Genomic DNA, 27,951 nt, shown 5'->3' on the forward strand with positions numbered 1-27,951 from the left:
GTGGGGGAGGGGAAGTAGAAGAGGGGAATGCTGGAGGGGAGAAATGAAAGTTGGAGGGGGAGAAGAAAGGGTGTATGGAGGATTGAAGTGTTATGTTGGTTTTCTATGGTGGAATAGAAGATGAGTTGTGTTTATTGTTTTCTTAATTGCACAGTATATAAGTGATTGTACAAAATGAAAATGAAAATGAAATAAAACAGTCTTCATATAAAAAATAAATAAATAAATGACTGTTTAAACTTATAATGGAACTGGTTGTAAATGAAAGACAACTCGTATCTACTGGTATATGTTAGATAACCTGGCCACTTTAGATTATGCAAATGAATTTGGGATGGGGAAGCACAAATCTTGTCCCTGCTGATCTTCGGCTTACATGGTAAGTCCTATTGTTTGAATGGCAATGCTTGCGAATTGTCATTGCAAAATGTAAAACATATGAATGAAAACTTATGAAAGAACGTTCTGCTCTTCCTCCTCTCTTACCAGTAATTTATGGTGGCCAGTTTCCACATTCTCAAACATTTATAATAACTTCCTTCCTATTCATTTCTGAATTCTGAGAATGATTGCTGAAGAGATCTGTCTTTACCAAGCTAGTCCTAGTGGAAAATTGCATACAGCCTGATTCTCTTGAAAGAGGGGCACATATTTAATTTTTTTTTTTTTTATTGTTCATGTAGGAACTTTCAGCATAGAACAATTCTGTTCTGCTTAGAAAATGTTTATCTTTCAAATAGTTCATAATATGAATCATAGTTTCCTAATTTCTGAAGAAGTTCTTGATCATTCATTTAAAAGCAATTCTAATTTATTTTCAGGAACTGGTTCTTCATATCAGTCAAGTTTGAGGAAGTCTTCAGTGCCTAGCTAGGAATGCTGGGACTTAAAATCCAAATATCTTAAAACTGCTGGGGTTGAGATATGTGCCTTTGTTTTTCTGCATTTATCTTCAGAGAGTACTGTGAAGTACTCTTGAGACAAAATGGGCTCTGCTTTAGTTGAATTGGAAGGTACAAATACTTCCGATTCAACAAAAGTACAGTCCATTTTGTCTCGAGAGTACTTCACAGTACTCTCTGAAAGATAAATGGTTTTTCTTTGGCTATGTCAATCTTTACCTCAAGTTCATTCCTAATTTGGCAGCATTGATCATACAATTGATTTATTTCGCTAACGTTTAAGTGGGACATTCACTTTTCAATGCATTTTGCATTATCTTGACTCTGTCTGTCTGGGGCCTATTTTCCCTAGGGTGCTTCAATCTACTCTATAGCTTTCAGATAACTTCAGGTCCTATACATTCTTTTTTGGGCATTTGGTTCTAGTCTGTAAAACTATTTTTTAACAAGGAGGTTTGGACCATTAAAGAAGCTTTTCAAATTTGCTATTACCTCCTAAAAGGTAACGGTAAAGGTTCCTTCGCTTATATGTGCTAGTCATTCCTGACTCTAGAGGGTGATGCTCATCTCCGTTTCAAAGCCAAAGAGCCAGCATTCACCAAAGACATCTCTGTGGTCATGTGGCTAGCATGACTAAACACTGAAGGCACACAGAACGCTGTTACCTTCCCACCAAAGGTGGGTCCTATTTTTCTACTTGCATTTCTTACGTGCTTTTGAACTGCTAGGTTGGCAGAAGCTGGGGCAAGTAACAGGAGCTCACTCCATTACATGGTGCTAGGGATTTGAACCACCTAACTGCCGACCTTCTGATTGACAAGCTCAGCATCTTAACCACTGAGCCACCGTGTTCCTTTTGCTATTACCTCCTACATACCGATAATATGCACTACAACTGCCAAAGTGTATTTCTAGAAGCCTGGCATTCTGGCAAATTAGCCATCAAATGACATATTAGCATAAACAAAATCTATATACTATGCAAAAGATACACCAAAACACCTTCCCACCAACAACCACCACCCAGATGAGCAGAGATTAATTCCAAGATTAACATCAGACCAACAATCAACTAAACAATACCCCAATCTAGAAACTGTCAAACCAACCAACAGTAAACAGCTCAAGCAAAGAACATCTAAGACCACCCCCACCAAAATTGACAGGGCAAACTACAAACTGAAATCAAATCCCACTTCTTACTAGCACTTATAATGTCACCTAATTGGGCAATGAAATATCTGCTAGAAAACGTGCAAGATCAGAGAGCACCAAGGAACTTTCATTTCAATGCCGAGCTACAAATATTCTCCTTTATTAATACTGCAAAGTATGCACAGACCACAGATTCCTTAGAAGGCTACCCAACAGAGATCAGATAGACACAATTCTCTGACTCCTTTTGACTTTTTAATCTATTACAGATATTCCTCATACATTCACTCATTTAGTAACTGAGCAAAGTTGCAGGAGGATCGAAAAAAGTGACTTGCAACTGGTTCTCACATGATAATTGAAGATGATGCCTCAGGTGGGGGCAACTGGCATGCATTTATGACAACTGCAGCGTCCCAGGGTCATGTGTTCACCATTTTTGAGTTTCCTAGCCAGCTTCCATCAGGCAAAGTCAATAGGAGAAACCAGATTCATTTAACAACCACACTGTGATTTGCAACCACAACAAAAAAGATTGTAAAGTACAACTCACCAACCGTCTTGTTTAGCAAAGGAAGCTTATGTTTCAATTATGGTTATAAGTTGAGGATGGCTCCTATATTTCAAGAGGTAGTTCTCAGCACATGCAGAGTATTTCTAAGTTAACAACTCACCTTATACTCTCCATTATCTCCATTCTGTCAGAAAGCTGTGGAGCCCTTCTTCTAGTTCCTTGCCAGATTTGGGACTCTGGCAGCTGACAATAAGAATCTGCTCTTACTGAATTAATCTGTGCTCAGCAACAGAAGGACCTTTATGTGCAGGTTAATATCTTAATTTTCAAACAGCACCTTTGTTTCTTCTTTCACCTTTGCCTAGGAACAGGTAGACTGGTGCCACAATGGCTGTCTAGCAATTCATCCTGCATCCTGGAAAGCAATTTTACAACTGTCATGTTAGCCAGACAGATTTTAGAGCATTTAAAACTACTCATCTTCTTTTCCATAATTTTGATGGTCTTCTATCAGAGCAGATACTGAGAATTAAGTATCGTTATTCCATATCTATCACTGTGCTACCCCTTAGATTGTAAATACAGTAATCTGTTGCAACTCCTTGCAACCTTCACTGGGGGCAGCTCTTCAAGGTAATCCAGACAACATGCAAAAGCTGTGAGTACTAATATTATCTTTATTGTAAGGTTACAGTAACAGAATCTTGAATGTTGAAAGCCTTTCTTCCCTCCTTTACTTTTACTTTCCTGAAAATGAGATAGGGTCCTTTCAGAGACACTGTCCATGCTCCTTTTCTTTCTGTAGACTGAAATACCATTTGCATGATGATTGTCTAGACTGTGGCTCTTCCTCCTGTCTCCCAAGGTCATTCTCATGGACAATTACATCTGGAAAATCCATTAAACAAGATGTTCCATCTGGCTGGAAGGTTATGACTGCTCCACTGATGAACAAAGGTGATTTAATTTGGGCCATTGACTGCACTATTCCCAGGATTTTAAAATTTTTATTTTCTTTATATTGATTTTTGTGCTATTATTTATTTTGCTGGTGTTCAATTGTTTGTTTTTTATCTGGATGAATGAAGTTGAAAGTATCCAGAGACAGTTCTATTTGTAGAACTCTATAATGTAATAACATACAACGTAAGATAATGCAACATAACAACATAAATAACAACATACAAAATAATTTAAAGTGTTAATCCTAATCTATTTCTTATGGAATTCATAATACAAATATACTAAATCTACCTATTTCATAAACAAACACTGAACTATTCAATTCAATTCAGAAAAGAGCTGGAAAGGACCTTAGAGATCCTCTAGAGACCTCCTGCTTAAGCAGAAAACCTTATATCATTTCAGATAAGTGGCTATCCAGCCTCTTCTTTAAAATCTACAGTGATGATGCACCAATAACTTCTGGAGGCAAGGCATTCCACTGGTTAATTGTTCTCACTGTTAGGAAGTTTCTCCTTAATTCCAGGTTGCTTCTCTCCTTGATTAGTTTCCATCCATTGCTTCTTATCCTGCCCTTTGGTGCTTTGGAAAATAGATTGACCTCTTCTTCTTTGTGGCACCCTCTCAAATATTGGAATACTGCTATCATGTCACTCCTAGTCCTTCTTCTCTCTGGACTGGCCATACCCAAAGCATCTGTTCCACCCTCAGGTGCTTTGTCGACTAGTTTGACTCCCTCTTCTTTGTGGCAACCCCTGATATATTGGAACACGCTATGATGTCTCCCCTAGTCCTTCTTTTCATTAAACTAGACATACCCAGTTCTTGCAACCATTCTTCATATGTTTTAGTCTCCAGACTTTAATCACCTTAGTTGTTCTTCTCTGCACTTTTTCCAAAGTCTCAACATCTTTTTTGTAATGTGATGACCAAAACTGGATGAGTATTCCAGCTGTAGTCTTACTAAGGTTTTATAAAGTGATACTATGAACCAGCCATGTGAACGTAAGCTAAATTTCAAAAGTATATCTCAACATAAAATCTGAACTATACATAACAAAAAAATTACTCTGTAGTGGCAAAAAATCAGGAGGAGTCTGATGGCAACTTTTCCAACTAACACATTTTATTAAAAGTCATAAATTTTTGTGAACTTATATCTGATGAGGTAAATGGAAGCCCTTAAAAGTTTATGCCTTAAAAGTACTACCAGATTTTTCCTGGTTTTTAATCACCATCTGACCAATCTAGAAATTATTGTCTCTGTGCCTATACTATTTTCCCCCTTTGGATTTCTCCTCCTCTCTCTCTCTATCTGTCTGTCTGTCTGTCTCTCTCTCTCTCTCTTATATAAACAGCTACCTCAGAAAAAATAATACTCTCGTTGATGTACACCAGTGTTTCCCAAACTTTTGACATATGTGTACCCCTTCTATAATTTTCGTAACACTGAGTACCCCTCATAAAAAACATATGCTTTAATAAAAATCAAAATATATTTATTTTTTCTTACTTACTAAAGCACGATAACAGGCACCCGGAACTAACTATTAAAGAAGTAAGTTGTCTCTGTAACGAAGTGCAGTATATTCACACTGTGTCACACCTCACAAGACTGTCTAACTGTTAGATAACACTGCAATTCTCCAGCATTTAAACAGCTCTGCAGCTCAACGTCAACTGTTAATGTTCCTGCAGTTTAAAAATGGCTGAACCCGAGATGCGTGAAGGATGCGCAGACGTTCCCGCCATAATGAGTTGCGATACGATTTACAATGGCCCCAGTTCCCATGTAAAAACTGCGATACGCGCCTATTTCTTTCCTTGTTCTGTGGGCGCAGCTAAGCACGGTGCAGTGGATATTCCCCCGTGATCCCCACCAAACTCCGGTGCAACACGTACCCCCACCAAATTCTTCCCGTACCCCTGGGGATACGCGTACCACACTTTGGGAAACACTGATATACACTAACCAATTAAAAATATTGCCTATATAAAAATAGGCATATAAAATATAAAAATCAACAATAAAAACTGAGATTAATTGAAACTAAAATATATACAAAGCAGAGAGAGTAATCCCAGTACTTAGAGATGAATGGATTTTCCTTGCCTAGTGGGGGAAAAGTTCCTTGCCATTGTCCTTTTTTTAGGTGATGGCATCAGGTCAGTCTTCCAACTGCTGTGATTCTGTATACTTGAGGTCCTCTGTCTTAGGAGAGAGTATAGAGCCATTCAACTCTGCATTCTAAAGACAATTTATTTTCTGTTGGGTCCTCGAAGTCCAGCTAAAAAAGATCTGCTAGGTCATACAGAAGTAGAATATCTTCCTAACCACCAATTGTCTATTGTAGCAAATTCTGAGCCTGATGGGTTTTCTTTACAATTATGCAAAAGAAAAGAAAAGAAAGGAGAGGATGGGAGAGGAAAGGAGAGAAGGGAAGGGAAGGGAAGGGAAGAGAAGGAAGGAACTTTGCCCACCATCAGGGCCGGATTTAGATGAAAAGAGGCCCTAGGCTATTCCACTTATGAGGCCCTTTCACCTCCCATTTTTAAGTTTGTAAATTACATGAGAGACAATAAAATACATCATTACTGTGATATATCAATATATATATCAATATATATAGCTGCCCTCCCGACGGAGGGCGGCTCTGCTCTGTGGCAAAGGCAGCGAGGCCAGCCGCCTCCCCTGCTGCGCTCAGCTGCCTGGCTCGGCCTCCTCGCCCTCACCTGCCTGGCCGCTGGTGGGCTTCACGTCGATGGGGCGGCTACTGGGAGCGGCTGCGCCTCTCGCCCGACCACCGGTGCCAGGAATGTGGGCGGGCTCCCCAACTGCCGTGGCGCTGGAACGATCTTAACTAATACATTTTTATGTTTGTTTATTAGTCATATGCGTAGAATTTCTCCTTATTTTTGGTTCAGTGTTTTAGTGTTCACTATTTTTAGAATAGTGTAATTTTAATTTTGCTAACAATTTGAATGTAGGCCCCTCTTGATCTTGAGGCCCTAGGCTGAAGCCTAGTTAGCCTATAGGAAAATCCGGCCCTGCCCACCATCAACCTCTCATCTGAAACAAACTGATTAATTAGTTTCCTTATGACTCCTCTTCTTACTCCCATTTTATTACAGACCCAGAAAGCTTAAATGAATAGCAAGAGTCAATTATAACAAACCAACACATTTTTGTCAGTATTTGGAACCCAAAGCATTAGAATTGGTAAACCTTCAATTCACTGCATGGTTGTCCCATATTATAGGAATGTCTTGTAGGCAGACCAAGACCACTTTGGATGTTTTCCAGAGCTCTCTAAACTCATTAAATTAATGTATCATTTAAAAATTGGAAGCAAGATAGCATATTACACCCATGATTGTATTTAATAATAAAGGGTAAAAATAATAGAAGGCCTTCTATGCCTTTCAGAACTTTCACATCTATGTTTGATAGAAAGCATCACTGAAGTTTAAACAGCAGTGGAGGCATGTTATGCTTCCGCCTGCAATCTACTTCGCCCATGATGTTGAAAGTGGCTGCATCCTGTTACAAAATACTTTTTGTGAAACATTTCTTTTTTATTCTTTAATTTGAGTAGTTCTGAAACAATGAACTTGCTGCCCTAAACTTAAGCAGATCTGCTTTCACTCAGAACTTTTAATGGCAAATTCCTGGAATGTGACTAATGCTTGAAGAGCAGTTGGCAACAATGGCTAGGAAAGCCTTTGTTTTGGTTTGTGCATCAGCTGCAACTTTTCTTGGATTAGGTCTCCCTGTGTTCAGTTACTCAAGTGCTAATCATCACCTGGACAACTGCAACACAATGTACATACAGCACAATGTACATGGGCTACCCCTGAAATTCATTTGCAAGTTTTAGCTTGTATAAAGTGAACCCTTAGAAGAGCTCTTGTTAGGCCGTTTCTCCTCAAATTGCTCTGCCTGTTGGTTTTCTTCTGAGTGCAGGTCGAGGTTTTGTTATGATACTTAAAGCCCTCCATGGAATGGGCTCAGGTTATCTAGTGAACCATTTCATCTGACTAGGACAGGCTCTAGGACTCATGCCGACATGGGGGACCTATTATGTATCCAATCGATCAAGGAAGAGTCCAGGAGAAGAGCTTTCTCTCATGATGCCAATCCTTTGGAATTGATCCCTGGGGGAAGTTTTCACCCATCTACTTGTCCATCTGCCTGAAGACTATTCTAGCTACCTCCATTATGGTATTGCCTATTAAGTCCCTGGGCAGCTCTGATAGTTCGGTTCAGGGACACAATGGGGGAATACCATGCTGGAGACAGCTATTAAACTAATAACTGACTCCACCTCCCCACTGTACATCCTGCTCCCTCCTGTGCTACTTATAGTTATTTAAACTGATACTCCTTTTTTACTATTGTGTATTTACATCTTTTTTATCATTTTACATCTTACTGTTGTAAGCAATACAGAGTTGCCCCATAAAGAGATGGGCAAAGAAATATAATAAACAAGCAATTAGCTGAAAATGAATGAGATGTGTAAATACCTGAAGGAGTAGAATTTCCACAGTTTAAGCTCTAAAGCTGGTGATTGTGAATGAGAATGGATCATTAGGAATAGAAGTCTGGATTTGGAAAGTCTGCAAGGGATCTGGATGGAAAAATGGAAAAGGGGTAAATATTGCATTGGGTGACATTATTTTGTTCTTGATGTTAGTTGTGAAGTTGTGTCTGACCTATCACGATCCCATGGACAACATTCCTCCAGGCTTTCCTGTCCTCTACCATCCTTTGGAGTCCATTTAAGCTCACGCCTACTGCTTCGGTTAGGGTTAGGGTTAGGGTTCCTGCCAGTTCTAACCTCTTCTATAGAAGAGGTTCCACAAATCTACAGTGCCGTTTAGAACCGGTTCCAGCTCCCTCCCCCACCCATCCGCACATCATCAAGATGATGAGTGAGAGCAGGAATTCTGGGAGTTGAAGTCCACAAGTCTTAAAGCTGTCAAGTTTGAACACCCCTGGGGCTTTTTTTTAAGGGTTAGAGGTGCAAGGGTCTTATAACTTGACAGCTTTAAGACTTGCACACTTCAATGCCAGAGTTCCTGAGCCAACTTGACTGGAGGAGGAATTCTGGGAGTTGAAGTCCACAAGTCTTAAAGCTGTCAAGTTTGAACACCCCTGGGTCTTTTTTTTAAGGGTTAGAGGTGCAAGGGTCTTATAACTTGACAGCTTTAAGACTTGCACACTTCAATGCCAGAGTTCCTGAGCCAACTTGACTGGAGGAGGAATTCTGGGAGTTGAAGTCCACAAGTCTTAAAGCTGTCAAGTTTGAACACCCTTGGGGTTTTTTTTTTGTAAAAGATTAGGGGTGCAAGGGTCTTGTAACTTGACAGATTTTGCGTGCTTCAAATGCCAGAGTTTCTGAGCCAACATTTTGATTGCTAAGCAAGAGCATTGTTAAGTGAGCTTCACCACATTTTACAAGTTGGCCACGCCCACTCAGTCACATAGCTGGCAAGCCACTCCCACCCAGTCATATGGCCAGTAAACCACTCCCCAGTCACATGGCCAGAAAGCCACTCCCACAAATCAGGCCACACCTACAGAAGAGATTCTAAAAAATTTGGAAACCCATCACTGGCTCACACCTACTGCTTCGGTGACTCCATCCAGCCACCTCATTCTCTGTTGTCCCATTCTTCTTTCACCCTCAATGTTTCCCAGCATATTAGGCTCTTCTCCAGTGAGTCCTTCCTTCTCATTAGGTGGCCAAAGTATTTGAGTTTCATCTTTAGGCTCTGGCCTTTATTTAGGAATAAATAGCAGGAATAGAAATCCAAGAGAATAGATATTATTGCATATGGATGACTATCATATAATGCTTTTTCGTAAAGAAAGGAAAGAGCAGACCAACCTTATCAACCTTAATTGTAATTATTCCACATGACTCATTTACTGTTAATAGTAACAACAATCATGGACGGTTTGGGCGCATTTTGGCCGGTATATCTACATTTTTCTATGCAAGCTAACCCTTTTAGCTTAGAAAGCATATTTTAAGCCAAACCACATTTTGAGCCAAAACACTGTTGCTTGCATCCTACCAACCTGGAAATGTACTGCTGTTCAGGAAATACAGAGTTTACAAGGAGTGGTTTATTAGATAGATTATATTATAATTCTCATTAATCATTCTATTTTCAAATTTTTGTTAATTCTTATGTATTTATGACTTTAATTTTAAGTTACTTGGAAAAATAACAGAATATAAATTAAATGAATGTGATTTGGAAATTGTACATTAGCTTTATGTGATGCATGAGTAGGAAGATCAAAGTTTTATTCTTTGGCACATCATAAAGAAATATATGAAGATGAAAAATGAAGTTGCATTTGGATTATAGAAACTTATTTGCTGAATGAGATAAGAATAGTATACGATGCAAGAATGGGATAATAAAGAAAATGCTTGTTAAAGAGATCATAACTAAAAAGTGAATAAAATAAGAATTTTATTGTATTGATTTTTTTATTGTTTAATATATTTTATATATTCACGGATACCTGTATACACTTTATTTAGCACTTCAGATTTATTATATATTAATGACTCCTCACCAAAATGGCTGCTGATTTTTCTTTTTCCTGCTGACAATGCTGATTTTGCTGCCATAATTGATTCCCTAGCAGTGCTGCTCCCTGGATTTGAATGGGAGCAATTAGGAATGAACCAAGATTGCTTTTAAAGGACTGTGAACCCAGCTGGAAAAGGGAATCTTGAAGATTCCAGTCCCCCGGGACCAGTGATTAGAAAGTCACTGGTCATCCATCTTCCTTTCAGCAATACATTTTCTTAATATGCCTGGGTTTTAACTTTCACTTTTTCAATTTCTGTTTTATACTGGTGTTTTTTTTCTTTAAAAGTTGACTAGTGAGCTGATTTGTTTTAATTCCTGCTGGAATTTATCTGTTCTGGTCCGTCCCCCCCCCCCCCGCTTTGATTTATGTTGTTGTTTTGAATAACTTTTGCTTTTCCATAAGGAACCACAGCCTGTATCCTTGGATACTGAAAGTGCTTCTACTTGATTTACATCTATATTGGATTCTCAACACAGGGCTTTTGCATGTTTATAAATTTGCAAAACATTTATAGCTTATTTTTTATTTTTATTTTAACTTTGGATAGAAATATCCAGAAAATACCTTCTCTGCTTGTTTAGCTATTTCTTCACTTTGCTTCAGTGTTCTTTGTTTCTACTATCCTTATTTATTGTTGTTAAGTTACACAGAGCAGCAAGATATCAGATTACAGACAAACAAAATGTGGATAATATCTGAAAAAAGACCATTTGGTAACATACAATCCTTAGCTGAAAGATCTTTTAGAAAGTTTTTCATGTATATATGTATTATGTTTGATCAATGGGAATAAAATATATAACAGAAAAAAAAACAGAAAAACACACACCCAATAATAATAACAACAACAAAAATGACCCAAACATCCAACATTAAACATAAACAAAAACCAATCCACCACTTTGGCTGGATGCTGGGGAAAAAAACAGAAAAACAGATAAATTCTCTTCCCCTTACCTAATGGTTTTGCAAACAGTTATAAATGTTCTCATCCTTATTTAACAAGAAAAATATATTATGCAAACAAACATTTCAGATGGGCAAGTCTTTATCTAATAATCAAATTGACCCAACATATAAAAAGAAAAAAATATCCAAAATATTGTTGGGAGCAATATGCTGACTCTAAAGAGGGCAGCAAAGCATGGTAAAGGGGTATGTAAGTCTAGGTGATGTTGCTATTGCTATAACTTAGAATTTTCATCATTAAGAATCACCCTCATATACCTTTGTTGTTGTTAGTTGCGAAGTCATGTCCAACAAGTTGGCACTCAATCCAGACAAGACCGAGTGGCTTCTGATGTTCCCTCCCAAAGATTGTCCAACTGTTCCATCTCTCAGGCTGGGGGGCGAAATTATACGCCCCTCAGAGAGGGTTCGCAATTTGGGAATCCTCCTGGACCCACAGCTGACTCTAGAACACCATCTGTCAGCTGTGACCAGGGGGACCTTTGCCCAAGTTTGCCTGGTGCACCAATTGCGACCCTACCTGGATCGGGAGGCCCTTCAGACAGTCACTCATGCCCTTGTGACCTCAAGACTGGATTATTGTAATGCGCTCTACATGGGGCTGCCCTTGAAGAGTGTTAGAAGACTCCAATTAGTCCAGAATGCAGCCGCACGAGCGATTGTGGGTGCACCAAGGTACACCCACATTACACCTATCCTCCACGAGCTGCACTGGCTACCTATTAGTCTCCGAATCCGCTTCAAGGTGCTGGTCGCTACCTACAAAGCCCTACATGGCATCGGACCTGGGTACCTGAGAGACCGCCTCCTGCCGATTACCTCTCTCAGACCAATTAAATCGCACAGGTTGGGTCTCCTCCGGATTCCATCTGCCAGCCAATGTCGGCTGGCGACTCCCCGGGGGAGAGCCTTCTCTGTTGCAGCTCCGGCCCTCTGGAATGAGCTCCCTGTTGAGATCCGGATCCTTACTACCCTCCCGGCCTTCTGCAAAGCCACCAAGTCCTGGCTGTTCCAGCAGGCTGGGGGGAGCTGAGAAGCATCTACCTCCATAGAAATTGTGAATGTTGGTTTTGTTTTTAATATGTTGTCTTTGTCTTGTTCCCCCCTTTCCCTTGTCTTTTGTGAGCCGCCCGGAGTCCTCCGGGAGTGGGAGGCATACAAGACAAACAAATAAATAAATAAATAAATAAATAAATAAATAAATAAACCCATCGCAACCCCATGGACAATGTTCCTCCAGGCCTTTTTGCCCTCTAACATTCTCTGGAGTCCAATTAAACTCACGCCTACTGCTTCGGTGACTCCATCCAGCCACCTCATTCTCTGTCATCTCCTTCTTCTTTTGCCCTCAGTCTTTCTCAGCATTAGGCTCTTCTCCAGTGAGTCCCTCCATCTCATTAGTTGACCAAAGTATCTGAGTTTCATCTTCAGGATCTGTCCTTCTAAAGAGCAGGCAGGGTTGATCTCCTCTATGACTGACTGATTTGTTCCCCTTGCAGTCCAAGGGACTCTCAGGAGTCTTCTCCACCAGCACCGTAGTTCAAAGCCTTCAATTCTTTGATGCTCAGTCTTTCTTATGGTCCAACGTTCACAGCCATATATTGTTACTTGGAAAACCATAGCCTTGACTATACAGATTTTTGTTCTCAGGATGATGTCTCTACTTTTTAGTATGCTGTCTAGATTTGCCATAGCTTTCCTCTCCAGGAGCAAGCGTCTTTTAATATCTCGACTGCAGTTCCCATCCCAGACTGCAGGCCAGATGCCATGATCTTAGTTTTCTTAATGTTACATTTCAAGCCAATGTTTGCACTTTTCTTCTTCACCTCATATACTTTACCTTTTTCATAACTAAAACCAGATTTAAGTTCCAAATTCTGCCAATCTCACATGTCCTTATTCTTGGTCAATATGGTTTAGCTTATTTATTTTTAAGCTTCAAGTTTTCCAAATAGTTTAATCTTCCTTATAACATATTCAATATTCTCTAGCTGGTCTTGCACAATCAATACCAAATCATCAGCAAACGTTTATAGTTGTGCACTTTAATTTGCAACCCTTTTACTTTGTCTAATGTTCCTGTTTAACAATCCCAACACCAGAATAAATAATAAAGGACATCCCTGTCTTGTCCCTTTCTGGATTTCACATGGTTTTCTTAGGTCTCCATTCACCATAATCTGAGCTTTTTGGACTGTACAAATGGGCTTCAAACGAGCGGTGAATTCCTCTGAAGTCTGCTACTGGTTTGGTGAATCTGCTACAGAATGCGCGCTTTGCGCGCATGTGCACCTGAGGCATGTCCATTCAGCAATAAAAAAGGAACATTTTGAAGCCTTCCAGGTAAGTAGAACAGAGAGTGGGGGTAATCTGCTGTGCCACACAATTTAGATTAGCTAGAAAGCAGGAAGTCCAACGACTTTAGCGAATATAATTCATGTGCCACACCTGATCATTGGAAATCGCAGTTCACCTGAACCAGTAGCATTTCACCCCTGCTTCAAACTCTGTATAAAGCTCAATCCAAAATCCATCTTGTCCACTACTTTGAACATAAAGTCCCAGTTTATAAAATGGTTGTTCTGCATCTAGAAAAAACAATGTGATTTGTTTGTCACTACGCTGTTGTAAATGTATAATTATATCCAAGATTATTCTTACATTACCTTTTAGTTGTCTTTTGGGTAAAAATATTCCCTGGTGTCTTTATGTATGTAACCTTATAAAACTTTTGAAAGTCTTTCAGCTAAGATAGATATAAAAAGTGTGTAATCATTATTAAGAAGAGCAATTATAAACCTGTAATTCTTCACTAAGGTGCAACCACTCCTTCTTTGGGTATTAAACAGATGTAGGCATCAGAGTTGGGTTGCTACCAGTTCACACCGGTTCAAGCAAACCGGTAGTGGAGATTGGGACTGCGTTGCCGAACCGGTAGGAACAGCAGACTGGCCACATCCCCAAACCTATTCCCTAGACGCCTCTGCTGTTGCTGGCTTTTTAAAGTCATTTTTTCATTTTACATGCAATTTACACAATTTACAATTTACAGGCAACTCTGCGCATGTGTGCAGTGAATCAGCAGCAACACACCCTTGGTAGGCATCCTTCCATGAATAGGGTGTTCCTGTAAGATAGAGTTCATTAAGTCCTTTATCAGAAGAAGTAATTGATCTTCAAAGATTTTATAAAATACACTATCAGGTCCTGGAGCTTTAGCTATTTTGCCTTTTTTATTTGCTTCTGTTATTTCAAAGGTTGTTAATGGACTGTTCAGAATTTGCTTGTAGTTTTCTGACAGTTTAGGAAGATTTTGGGTTGATGTATAATCACCAATACTTTCTAAGGAGGTGATCTGTTTCTTATATAAATTAGTATGTCAGGTTCCGAGGGTTAATGAAACCACAGAAACTGTTTGTAAATGCAGTTTGCATTCTTCCTTCGGCACGAACTGACCAACAAAGCACTAAGGCAATGAGTAAATTGTCAGAGCTTCCACCCTGTACTTCCCGCCACCTTTTATAGTTACATTGGTAATTAAGATAAACTGCACTCTGTGCGTGCGCACACGCATTACCTTGTGACCCAGAGCAAAAACCACCCGGCAATTAATCATGGATTATTAACAGGAGTTTCTTCAGCTTGTGGAGGTGGAACGGTGAGTCTTCATTTATTTATTTTTTTAAAAAAATTGTTTTCCCTGGTAGAGGGTTGCAGGAAGCCGTCGCAGCTGAAAATGAAGTTTGTGAGCCTGTTTTCTCTGGCACAACACTCAGGCCAAAACAGGTGCCCTGACACGAGTGATGTTGAACTGGCCACACCCACCCTGGCCATGCCGAACCCACCTCCCCAAGGTCAAACACAACAATGATGCAGCCATCAATGAAATCAAGTTTGACATCCCTGCAATTAGAAACTATATTATTGTTATGCTGTTGTTTTAACTCACTCATTTGATTTTACATTTACACTATATGTTTTCAAATTTGCTAGTCACTAACTGAATAAATAGTATTTAGAAGAGAAGAGAATAACAGAGTTGGAAGGGATCTTGAAGGTCTTCTAGTCCAACCCCTTGCTTAGGCAGGAAACGGTACACCACTTCAGACAAATGAATATCTAATATCTTCTTTAAAACATCCCATGTTGGAGCGTTCACAACTAGTTGTTCCACTGATTAATTGTTCTAACCGTCAGGAAATTTTTCCTTAGTTCTAAGTTTCATTTCATGTAAACTATTTCTTATTCACAAAAGGCATATTTAATAGGCAGAGTAAGTATGTATAGATATATGAATGATGAGTGTTTAATGATTAACTGTAAATTCATGAGTACATTTCTTTGGAAATAGGTCTTTTACATAGAAGCTGAATATTATTTATAGTCCTAGTTATTACAATACACATTTCATAACATTGAAAGCAGAAGTAAATATTGCTGTCTTCTTTGCTCTTATATATAAAAGTTCCTGAAAAAAGCTTCCTCAGTTGGTTCTTAATTTCAGGAGTTTCTGGAATGTTTTATGATTTACAATGAATACTTTTTTGTTCCTAAATTTTTTATTTCTCATTCAGCCAGCTTTTCAATTATCAGGTAAAATGTATTCAATTATTTAAATTGTTTTAAACTCTATGTATTTAAATTCAATTATTTAACTATTCAATTGTTTATTTTTATTCGGTCACAGTTCTTCAGTTTGTGTTTTTTTGGCAGCACTAATGTATAGATGCATTCTCTATAATTACTGATTGTATCTAAATAATCTTTTAGAGATTAACATTATAAAGGTTTTTTTAACTTTTTATACCTTTTTTAAAAAAAACTTTTTTTCCTTACTGGTTGGTATATTTTAATAATTAAGAATAGAAAATGTTTAAATTTAAATAGATGAGATACAATATAATTGTTTCAATATTTAAAATGTATAGAAGATGGAAAACACAGTAATAGTATAAATAGCATAGTATAAAAGTAGAATAACACAGTATAGTATAAAACTATACATTTTTATGGCTGAAAATGATTATATATCATTTCCACAGCATGAATCTTGTTACTCTATATTTATTATTATTGTTTATTTCATTTTATAGACAGTGAAACTTTTTTGATATACAATGAAAATCTTAATCGTTGCCTAAAACTTCAAGAATCTCGTTCCTTCTCCCTTGAGATCTGCAACAAGTATAGCGACCAGCAAAAGTTTAAATGGGCATCTGATTATCAGTTATTGAATATGGCTGTAAGGTTATGTCTGAGTGTACCTTCCAAAACAAACATGGTTCCAGTTACACTGTCACCATGCAACAAAACCCTTGATGAACAAAAATGGGGATGCAGAAATGACACGCTTGTCCTTGCAACAGAAGAACTATTTTTAAATCCTGCTAATGGGCATGAGAATAAGGTTATAGTATCAGCAAACTCCACCAAAAAGAGTGTTTGGAAGATTTACGGAACACAGAAAATCTTATGCTCCCAGAAATATGAAGGTAAATATCTGAACATTAATCCTTCTTCCTGAATTTGCTTACCTAAATTCTCTTCCTCTTTGAATCTCTTTACCTGAAAATTGAAAAAAAAATGATACTAAAGGTATAATTTCAAATTATATTACTTCCTAGTTGTCCTTTTACATATTAGTGTTGTCTTTTACATCATCTGAGAAAAATGGAATATTCAGATAGTCTTTAACGTACAGCCCAAAATTTTTGCTAATCAGAGCAGTTGTCAAATGAGTTGTGCTCTACTTTATGACCTTTCTTGCCATAGAATCATTGTAGTTGTTAAGTTAGTAACATGGTTATTAAGTAAATCTGGCTTTCCCATTGACTTTGTTTGAAGATGATCAAAGGGCATTTGAAATTTTGCTCCTGTGACCATCGGAATGCTGAAACATTCATGATTGTGAAAACCAGTCATGTCACTTTATTCAATGCTGTTGTAACTTTGAATTGTCACTAAATGAATATATCATTACTGTATTCTAAGATATAAATTCTGAAATTGATAGATTATATTCTCAATCTAACTTGCATATTTTTGATTTTTGTAATAGCTCTATTCACTATAGAAGGCAATTCCTTGGGAGCACCTTGTGTGTTTCCTTTTAAGTATATGAATAAATGGTATGCTGAATGCATAGTTAATGATGATGAACGCCAACGACTTTGGTGTGGAACAACTCCAGATGTGGACAAAGACTCTTTAACTGGATATTGCCCCATAAACGGTAAACTCTTATTTGATGATACATTTATTTATTTTGTATTTATTTATTATTATTTTTACCTTTATTATTTTTACAAACAACTCAAGGCAACAAACATACCTTCTTCCCCCTATTTTCCCTACTACAACAACTCATTGAGGTGGGTTGGACTGAGAGAGAGTAACTGGCTAAAAATCACCAACTAGCTTACATGGCTAAGACAGGATTTGAACTCACAATCTCTCTTTTTTAGCCTAATGTTTGAACTGGCTTTCATGCTATAGAATATCTATATCTATGTTTAAAAATAAGCCTTTTATAATAGACTGTGTCATGTTCACTACTGCAAAATTTTAAAGCAGCTGTGCCCTATAGGTGGTGTCACAACATCTTGGTAATGGGTTATTAATTACAACTTAATATAGTACATTTTAAAATAAAATTAATTAAAATTTTCAAATCACCCTTGCAATATAATTAGAAGTAACTATTTTTTCATAGTTAAGGTGTTTAGATTGCAATTGTGGGAAGAAATGGTAAGAGAGTGTTTTGTGTACCACCTTGAGGCCCTGCAAAAGGAAGGAAGGAAGGAAGGAAGGAAGGAAGGAAGGAAGGAAGGAAGGAAGGAAGGAAAAATGGATCAGAATGTCAGCAGAATAATTTTGGCATAAAGTTATCTCTTATGCATTTTATTAATGTTTTATACTGTGAGTTCATATTTTCACAAAATGTGGAACCCTCTTTTTTTAAAGACTATATCAGAGGTGGGTTGCTCCCGGTTCGGCCTGGATCGGCTGAACCGGTAGTAGCAGCAGCAGGATGCTCCCCCCCCCCCCGGATACTTCTGTGCATGAGTAGAAGCGTCATGTGTGTGAGAGTGCACCTGAACCAGTAGTAACAAAATTAGCAACCCACCACTGTACTATATCAAAAGATTACATAAAACTGACTTCAATTGTACCTTTTCTGCATTAATGGGCAACACTGATCTTGATTGACCAGAAAGCATCAGTAGTGGGGTGGGAGGAGATCACCAGGAAATCTGAGGATTGTAGGCTACGCTAAGATTTTAGGAAAAAAATCCCAAAAGAAATAAGTCACAAAGCACTTTTGTTCTGTTTTCAGTGATCAGGATCAAACTTCTTTTCAGGGAATCTTATTTTTTTATATATAGTCTTATAATATTTTAATACATATGCAGACAGTCCTCGATTTACAACCATAATCATGTTGCTAAATGAAATATGTATTAAGTGAGTTTTTTTTCCATTTTATGATTCTTCTTGCCACTGTTAAGTGAATTATTGCAATTGTTAAGTAAGTAACATGGTTATTAAGTGGATCTGGGTTCTGGATCAGGTGGTCCTCAATTTACAACCACAATTAAGACCAAAATTTATGTTGCTAAGTGAAAAATTTGTTAAAGCGAGTTTTGCCCCATTTTACGACTTCTCTTGCCACATTCGTTAAGCGAATAACTGCGGTTCTTAAATTAGTAACACAATCGTTAAGTGAATCTGTTTTCCCCATTGTATTTGCTTGTCAGAAGGTCACAAAATCTGATCACACAACTGCAGGACACTGCAACATCATAAATATGAACCACTTACCAATCATCTGAATTTTGATCATGTGACCATAGGGGATGCTGCAATGGTCATAAGTGTGAAAATGGTCATAAGTCACTTTTTTTAGTGCCATTGTAACTTTGAATGGTCACCAAAGGAACTGTTGTAAGTCGAGGACTTCCTGTATATAATTTGGTATCAAAGTATAATAGTGAGATACTAATATTTTCATGGGATTCCTGATTGCTTGGAGGCATCTGTATGTTTCCTCATAGACCCCACTAGCAATGTTATTCTCATGCCTGGCAGAAGAAGCCAGGCAACCATGGTTTTGCTGGGATGAAGCTAGCATGACAACTCCTTGCCTTTTACATATGAATTTTATCTGATTGCTTTAAGAGCTCTCCACCACCCATTTACACAGAAAGTCCCATACAAGCATGTTGCAATAGTCTAAACGTGTCCCCTTATCTTTTTTCCAAAAGGCAACTGGACTTTCTTGGTTTATTTTCTTTCACTTCTCATCCAAGAAGCTTATTCAATTCTGAAGTTTCTTGAACTAAAGAAGCTTCTTGAATGAGAAGGAAAATGTTTTCAAATTAAAATCTAACAAAGTCCAATTGCCTTTTAGAAAAAGTACCTTGGAACAACCATGATCTGGATGATTGAGATCATTTTGTTGCTCCATGAACATCTCATTTAAAAATGAGGTGCATGATATCCAAGGGTGTCTTGAAGGAGAATATCTAAAGCTCTGCTTGGCTTTACTCCTAGAACATATGGACAAAAGTCTCTGTTATCCGGGAAAGTTGTATAGCAATGTTGCTGTTTAGAAGTGTGGAGTTGATTTACTTCACTGTGGTTTGATGAAGAAAAGCACCATTCAAAATCTGCAGATTACTTGTTCAATAACTAAAACTATGCAATGAAAATATAAACACTTTGCTACTTGCTACTTGGACTTTGTTACTAATAACTCTATTTTCCATAATGCTTACAGATAAAAATGATAACTTTTTCTGGACCAAAAATCATTGGACGGAAGATCTCTACCAGATCAATTCTGGCTCAGCTCTAACATGGGATGAAGCAAGAAAAAGCTGCCAGCAACAAAATTCAGAATTATTGAGCATCAACGAATTATATGAGCAAGCATATTTGACAGGTATCACATAACAAAGCATTTCTTAGAAGACTTCTAAAGGCATTCCTGATTTTAAAAAAATGTTTTCATCTGTGGTAAGCAATCTCAAAAGATTCATATAAGAAACATCATTTTTCCTCCAGAGAAATTATCTTCTCAAAAATATTTGATGCTTTGAAACAGTCTTTGTTTGAATTATCCACTTTCAAGGAACAAGTATTTCAAGTATTTCACTGAATTTGAATTCCAAAGATGAACATTTATCTGATTGATTTGAAATTAATACTTAAATATCAATAGAAGAAAATACTTGTAGCTCAGGTTGAATTGTTGAGTTCTTGGTGCCCTCTAAACTTGGTTGTTTGCTTGAAGATGTTTCATTACCTAACTAGGCAACATCCTCAGTGTGGTGTTTTCTCCCTCTTCTTTGGTTAAAGTATTGTGTTCTGCTTAACTATTTGATGTTAATAACTCCTTTCACTTTTGAATAGGGTGTAAATGGTGCTACCTCTTTGTGTCTATATCAATATAGATTTACATACCATTCAAAAGTGACAATTAAAAAGCTAAGACGGAAACAAAAAAATCAGAACACATCCTCTTCAACCACTTAACACTAAGATAAGGAGACATTAAAGGTAAAGATAAAGATTTCCCTCGTACATATGTGCTAGTCGTTCCTGACTTCAAAGCTGAAGAGCCAGCGCTCTCTGCAGACATCTCCATGGTCATGTGGCCGTCATGACTAAATGCCAAAGGCACACGGAACACTATTATCTTCCCATCAAATGTGATTCTTATTTTTCTACTTGCATTTTTACATGCTTTCAAACTGCTAGGTTGGCAGAAGCTGGGAAAAATAACGGGAACTCACTCTGTTATGTGGCATTAGGGATTTGAACTGCTGACCTTTCTGATCAACAAGCTCAGCATCTTAGCTACTGAACCACCGCATTCCATAAGGAGACATCAACACCAAATAATTAAGCATAAAACAATAATCTCACCAAAGAACAGGGAGAAAACATCATACTTATGTGTCTGAGTGCCAAATTCAAAAAGTTCCCTAGCATTTTTAAATTTAACTTGATTAAATTTAACTGTCTACTATTGACCTCATTCCATTCCTAAGAGTCTGTAAGGAGCAGGCATAAGCACATCATCGTGCCTACCATCCCTGCCCTACTGTCCCCATTCATTCGTACCCATTTCATTCATACTCATGTTCATTCTTATGCTTATTATCTTGTAAATGATTGACAAATAAAATAAATAAATAAAATAAAAAATAAATAAGCTACTCATGGTTTCCCAGTGAAAATCATGGTTATGTCTGTCCATGTATTGTGAGGTTAAGGAGTTTTCGTTGTACAAATAGAAGAGAATATAAGTAGGTCATGCTCAAATTGAAGATTCCTTGATGCTTGGTGGTTTTCATGCAGATTAGTTAACATATTCAGTAAAATTTTCATTGTGCTTCGATTGTGTCTGATTGCTAGTTGATTTTATGGTACTTTTGCGTGTCTGTCCTATGTAGTGGCTGTTACATACATATATAACACACACACACACACACACACACACACAAACACGTATATGTATATATTAAGGTTATAGCTTCAGACTAAGGGAATGATAGTTGTACTTCAGGTTCAGTTGTACTTTGTCTATTTTGTCTTCAGCCTCAGAGCTACAGAGTTGATCAATATGTGGATTTTCTTTCTCAACTAGGATTAACACAAAATTCAGAAGCCAACTACTGGATTGGTCTTAATAATCCAGATTTTGACAATGGATGGCAGTGGATTAGTGACCAACCTTTAAAATATTTAAACTGGGCTCCAGGTGAGTAAAAGTTTATAGCTAAAAGGCCATTGGTATTTCATAAAGAAAATTGTAAACATTTAAGGATAATAAGATTAGAATATTTGGAAATTCTTGTTGTATTATCCAAAATTACTCTTCTTAAGTAGGTCAGGGAAGCATTTAAATATTTTGTAGTCTTTTTTTGTAATGAGATGTATTTATTATATTTTTTATTTAATTGACACTTTATTTAGAAATGCTCTAGTTTCTTATATGAAGTATATAAACATTGATTCTGACAGTATTGTCACCTTCACTTTTTTCATCACCCCAAAGATGCCTTTGATCCTGACAGAAAACTCTTAAAAGAAACTCAGTACCTGTGTTTAGCTCAATGTGGTAATGATAGTATAGTATATAGTGTAATACTAATACAGTGTTAAGGGTTTTTAGTTGAATTGTATAGAATGTGAAGGATGTGTGTTTTTATTTTATTTTTATGGTTTTCTTATGTATGATGTACACTGAAGATGGCACTTAATTTCATTGTATGAAGTGCAATGACATTAAAGTAAACTAATCATCTTGTGTAGAGTTTGTAGGCCTGTGCAAGATGGCTCCATTCCTCACTGATGTGCCACATAATTCCTGTCGCTCATGACAGTTGAGGTGGAGGCTTAGCCTTGACTTGAAAAATTGTTCTGCCTCATATACAGACTTAATCTGGCTGGGCCCAAAAGGTCACTGATTGGAAGTAGGCAGCCATTACAGTCCAGTTCATCGAAGGAGAATACCAGTTTGACTATGTTGCTCTGAGAGCTTGCATTGAAGCTTTGTTGAAATGATGCATCCTTTCAAAGCACTGAACTGTTTTAATAGTTAGCATTTAACAAGTAGAAAAATGGCATTTGTCACAAGCCACCATTGGTCAATTAAATATGAAATCACACAATGTCTAATTGGACAGAAATACAATACCTTACCCAAATGATAGATACACAGCTACAGAGGGAAACTTCCACAGTAGATATAGGAAAGCTCCTATATATTTATTATAGCAGATAAAATTGTATCTTGAGATACAGTTGACGAAGAAGGCAGAAAACCATTATGATGTTTTACGATTTAAAAAATGTTTATCTTACCATCTTGAACATCAAGCAGTGATAGGGAAATCTGGCTCACTCTCTGTTGCAGGTAGTCCCTCTTCAGAAACAGGAAAAACCTGTGGATTGTTACAGGGTCAGAATGGCAAATGGGAAAATAATCTGTGTGAACTGAAGAATGGATACATCTGTAAAAGAATAAACTCTTCAATACAGGCATCTTCGCCTTCTTTAGGTAGGTTGCAAACTGAAAATTAAGTTAACTGAATAAATATTTTTTCACTGATATGCACAGCACTCATGCCCAAGTAACATTTTTTTAAAAAAAATTCCTATTGATGATTTTGATCCCAGAGCACCTATTTAGAATAATGTGAAATAATAGATACCTGAGCTGGAGAATGTGCAGAAATTCACATTATGCAAAACCAATTTTGTTTAAACCAAAAAGGTCCACTAAATGGCAGGAGGCAAGGTAGCCTAAAAATCCTATGTGCATACTTATGCTTATAGCTGGGGTCGGGATGGGGAGATACTGAATTCTCATGACTATTCTGATGATCCAAGATCCTGAGGAAATAGGAAAAAAATGTATTTAGCATAATTTTAATTTCAGAAAATATTAATATGAAATGTTGCATACCTCTTAGACAAGTTTAATTCTGAAAATTTGCAGAACTAAAGCTATGCATATATAGAAAAGATCCTAAACTGCAGACAGCCTTCGTCTTATGACAAGTCGCGTAACAATCATTCAGAATTAAGATCCAGAACCAGGTGATGCAAAGCATCTCTAGCCATCATAAAATCTCATCCCATCCCTCACCTCCTCTCCTCAGTTTATGTAACTGTCTTTGGAAGATTTGGCAACCAGTTTACCTTTAGGACCAATACTATGTCCCACAATCACAGAACATGATTTTTGCTGGGGGGCAGGGGTGCCTGAAAGAATGGATTCTCACTTAAAAATACACATTTGCTTAACTAACACAATGACTTGTTTAGTGAATGCTACAAAAGATGTGGTAAAATCAAGTCCCATTATATGGATGCTTATAACTCAACTTATGATCATAATAACTTATAACAAAAAATCTGATAGGAACTCAAGGACTATCTTGAGTGTGTGTGTGTGTGTGTATGTGTGTATGTGTGTATGCATGTATGTATGTGTATACACACACACACACACACACAAACAACACACACATATATCCTATATATCCTATATCACATACATACATACATACATACATACATACATATTTACGATACATACGATACATACGATACATATGATACATATAGATACATACATATATATATATATATATATATATATATATATATATATATATATATATATATATATATATATATATATCATATATGTATATCATATATGTATAGGATACATATAGATACATATAGATACATATAAATACACACCACTCTCACTACTCTCCCGGCCTTCCGTAAAGCGACCAAGACCTGGCTGTTCCGGCAGGCCTGGGGCTGTTGATTAATTTCCTGCCCCACCTGATGGAATGAATGTTGTATTAATTTTTAACATTGTATTTTATATATTTTAAATGTTTTTACTTTGTTCTGAGCTGCCCAGAGTCCCAAGGGAGTGGGTGGCATACAAATTTTATTAAAGTTCAAAGTTCAAAGTGTATGTATCAGGGGTGGGTTTCTCGCCCCGTTCCAACCGGATCGGTTGGAACGAGGCTGGCGGCGTCCTCGCGCACGCACGTGGCGTCCTCGCGCACACACGTGGTGTCCTCGTGCACGCACACGGCGTCCTCACGCACACATGCGGCGTCCTTGCGCATGCATGTGGCATCCTCGCGCGCGCATGCGCTGCGCGCAGGCGTACTAGCATCTGCGCGATGCTCCAGCTGCTCATGGAGGATCGCGCAGGCGTTCTGCGTATGCGTGGAAAGCGCAAAATTCGAAAAAACCGGGTAAGGAGCGGGCGCGGGTGTGCGGGCGCGCGCGGGCACGGGGGGGGGGCTTCGCCGTTCCCAGAAGTTACTTACTTCCGGGTTCGGCGACCAACCGGATCGCAGGGACCGGTGCGAACCGGTCGAAACCCACCCCTGGTATGTATGTATGTATGTATGTATGTATGTATGTATGTATATATGTATGTATATATGTGTATGTTTTCATAGATTTTCCCCAGTCCAAGTATGCAGGTCTTGACGTATTCGGGTCTTTTCCCATGTAAGATTACAATACACCAAGACCTACCTACCTACCTACCTACCTACCTACCTACCTACCTACCTACCTACCTACCTACCACCTACCTACCTACCTACCTACCTACCTACCTACCTACCTACCTACCTACCTACCTACCTACCTACCTACCTACCTACCGCCTGCCTGCCTGCCTGCATGCATACATACATACATACATACATACATACATACATACATACACATATAGATATACAAACATAGATACACACAAACACACATATATATGATATATATGTATGTATATATGTATGTATGCTGCTGCCAAATTTATTTTTAGTTTGTTCTCTGTAAATTTCAATAAAATAAGATGAAAGTTTTGAAGAAAAGCAATGATCTAGTAAAAAATAGTTATGCCAATTAATATACACTATAAAAGCATTAATAATTTAAGAACAGTTAAACAATCATGTAGGACATAATAAGTTGCTTCTTTAGTACCTCCTGATACACGAAAGATTAGACTGGAAAATTAGATCTGATTCAATAAATCCTGATGACTCTTCAGGATGATATCCTCAAAACAATGGACAAAATACCTTATATTTAAGATGCATTGCTTCAAATTTGCTTCTAATAAATTCTGTTTATTGAATCAATTACATCATAATACTAGATCAGGATATATTTCCTACCTCCACTCCCAATTCTTGATGGTTTACATATAACTACTGTCTTTTTTAGATGATCTTAAGCCAATTAAATGTCCAAATAACTGGGTTGGATATGCAAAACACTGTTACCGTCTGAATAGAGATCGCAAAACGTGGAAGGACGCTTCAGTCTCCTGCCAAAAGGATGGTGGACATTTACTAAGTATACATGATATTGAGGAATACAGCTTTGTTTTTTCTCAGCTTGGCTATGGTGAGTATATTTAGAAGCCTTATTTCCTGTTTCGTATACTCTGTGGGACATGAATGTCAGGGAAAAAAAGAAATAGCTGCTGATGTGCCATCACCAAAACACACACACACAAAAAGCATTTTTTTAGGCCTTAAAACATTTGTAAAAAATCTACTCAGCTTATGTGGTTTAAATGATGCAACAACTGCTGCGTACATTCATGGCACACATCCTGCTGTATATGTCCAGATTACATTCTGACCAACATAGCAGAGAGTTCTATGGGCTGGAGGATTATATACAACCTCTGGACTTTATTTATTACATTTGAGAAGAAATGAATAAAATGGATTTATCTTTTTAGAACCAACAGATAATTTATGGATAGGACTAAATGACCAGAAGACTTCTTCATATTTTGAGTGGAGTGATGGTACTACAGTGAGATTCATTAAATGGCAGAAAGGAGAACCCACACTTATAAGCAACGTGCAGGAAGACTGTGTCATCATGACTGGGAAGGTAACAATAAGAACCCTTAATTGTCTGGTGGAGATTTTTTCTCTCTCTTCAGTTATCAATTGGATAAAATTTGTGTCTAAACATTTGTTTAATGTAACCTATTTTCCATAACAATTTATTCCATAGATCAACATTTCTTTTTTTCCTTCTTCTACTTTTAAAATTATAGACAACCCCAAAAGAGTTTTTGTTTTTATGAATAATTTATATTTATCATATTAAAAATTTAAATTGACATATGAAAAATTAAAACTGACATATTCGCTGCTGCTAACTCTTCTCACAATTGTTTGGACAGAATTTCAATATTGTGTTGCTGTTTTTTCAATGTGCGCTGGAATAAATTCTAATCTCATAGCTCCAGGACCCCTATGACCACATTTTAAGAATCAGTACTTTTGATAATAGCAATAGCAATAAAATTCACAGTGCTTTTACAGCCCTCTCTAAGTGGTTTACAGCATCAGCATATTGCCCCCAATAATCTGGGTCCTCCTTTTACCAACCCATGTGGGGCTGAGTCAACCTGGAGCTGGTGACAATCAAATTGCCAAACTGCTGGCAGCTGGTGATCAACAAAATAGTCTGCAATAGTGCTTTCTAACCACTGCGCCATCATGGTTCCCATTTTGAGAGCCTCCAAAACATGGTTGGAGGTTTTTTTATTTGATTAAATAGAGTTGTTTTGTTCTAAGTTATCTGACAGCTCTAGGTTAAGACCTGATTTAAATTATTATGGGTGTGTATATTCTGGATCTTATTCCAGAATATTGCTTTTAAATATTTTTGATGTGTTCTTTTTTTCATGATAATTTTTGCTTGCTGGGTTCGCAGGGGTGGGTTTCTCGCCCCGTTCCAACCGGTTCGGTTGGAACGGGGCTGGTGGCATCCTCGTGCATGCGCGTGGTGCACGCATGCATACTAGCATCTGTGCGATGCTCCAGCTGCTCCTGGAGGATCGCGCAGGCGCTGTATGCGTCCTGCGCATGCGTAGAAGTGCAGAACTCGTCAAAACCGGGTAAGGACCGCGGGCGGGCAGTCGCGCCCTTAGCCATTCCCGGAAGTTACCGACCAACCGGTTCGCAGGGACCACCGCAAACCGGTTGAAACCCACCCCTGCTGGGTTGCTATTAAGTAATGAGCTAATTTTATTGACCATGTTGATTGTATTTTTGTTTAACAATATTGTTTGATAAGGCATTATTATTTATCAGAGTAAGGAATGAATATATAAAGGTATTTAACTCTATATAGAAAGACTGAGCTTTTGTGATTAAGGAGATAACTGAATACTCGGGGAAAGGACAGAATGTTAGTAATAAAGTTATTAATTATGTTGGGTAACTGTGATTAGTCGC

General features: G+C 37.7%; 1 protein-coding gene across 1 annotated transcript in view; it reads left to right on the forward strand.

Annotated features, from left to right (window-relative positions):
• Nucleotides 1–16,175: 16,175 nt before the first annotated feature.
• LOC106543461 (macrophage mannose receptor 1-like) overlaps nt 16,176–27,951 on the forward strand; it is a gene marked incomplete at its 5' end in the record, with an annotated part of 48,943 nt that continues 37,167 nt past the window's right edge. Inside the window, 7 exons of the mRNA XM_087712665.1 lie at nt 16,176–16,614; nt 17,181–17,354; nt 19,902–20,066; nt 21,777–21,890; nt 23,049–23,192; nt 25,910–26,092; nt 26,436–26,593. Of these exons, the coding sequence (XP_087568791.1) occupies nt 16,176–16,614; nt 17,181–17,354; nt 19,902–20,066; nt 21,777–21,890; nt 23,049–23,192; nt 25,910–26,092; nt 26,436–26,593 (1,377 nt within the window). The remainder of the gene's footprint in view (nt 16,615–17,180; nt 17,355–19,901; nt 20,067–21,776; nt 21,891–23,048; nt 23,193–25,909; nt 26,093–26,435; nt 26,594–27,951) is intronic.

This window comes from Thamnophis sirtalis, unplaced genomic scaffold (assembly GCF_051295495.1).
Source record: "Thamnophis sirtalis isolate CommonGarterSnake01/CBP01778 unplaced genomic scaffold, rThaSir2_p1.2 scaffold_4, whole genome shotgun sequence".
Taxonomy (NCBI): Eukaryota; Metazoa; Chordata; class Lepidosauria; order Squamata; family Natricidae; genus Thamnophis; species Thamnophis sirtalis.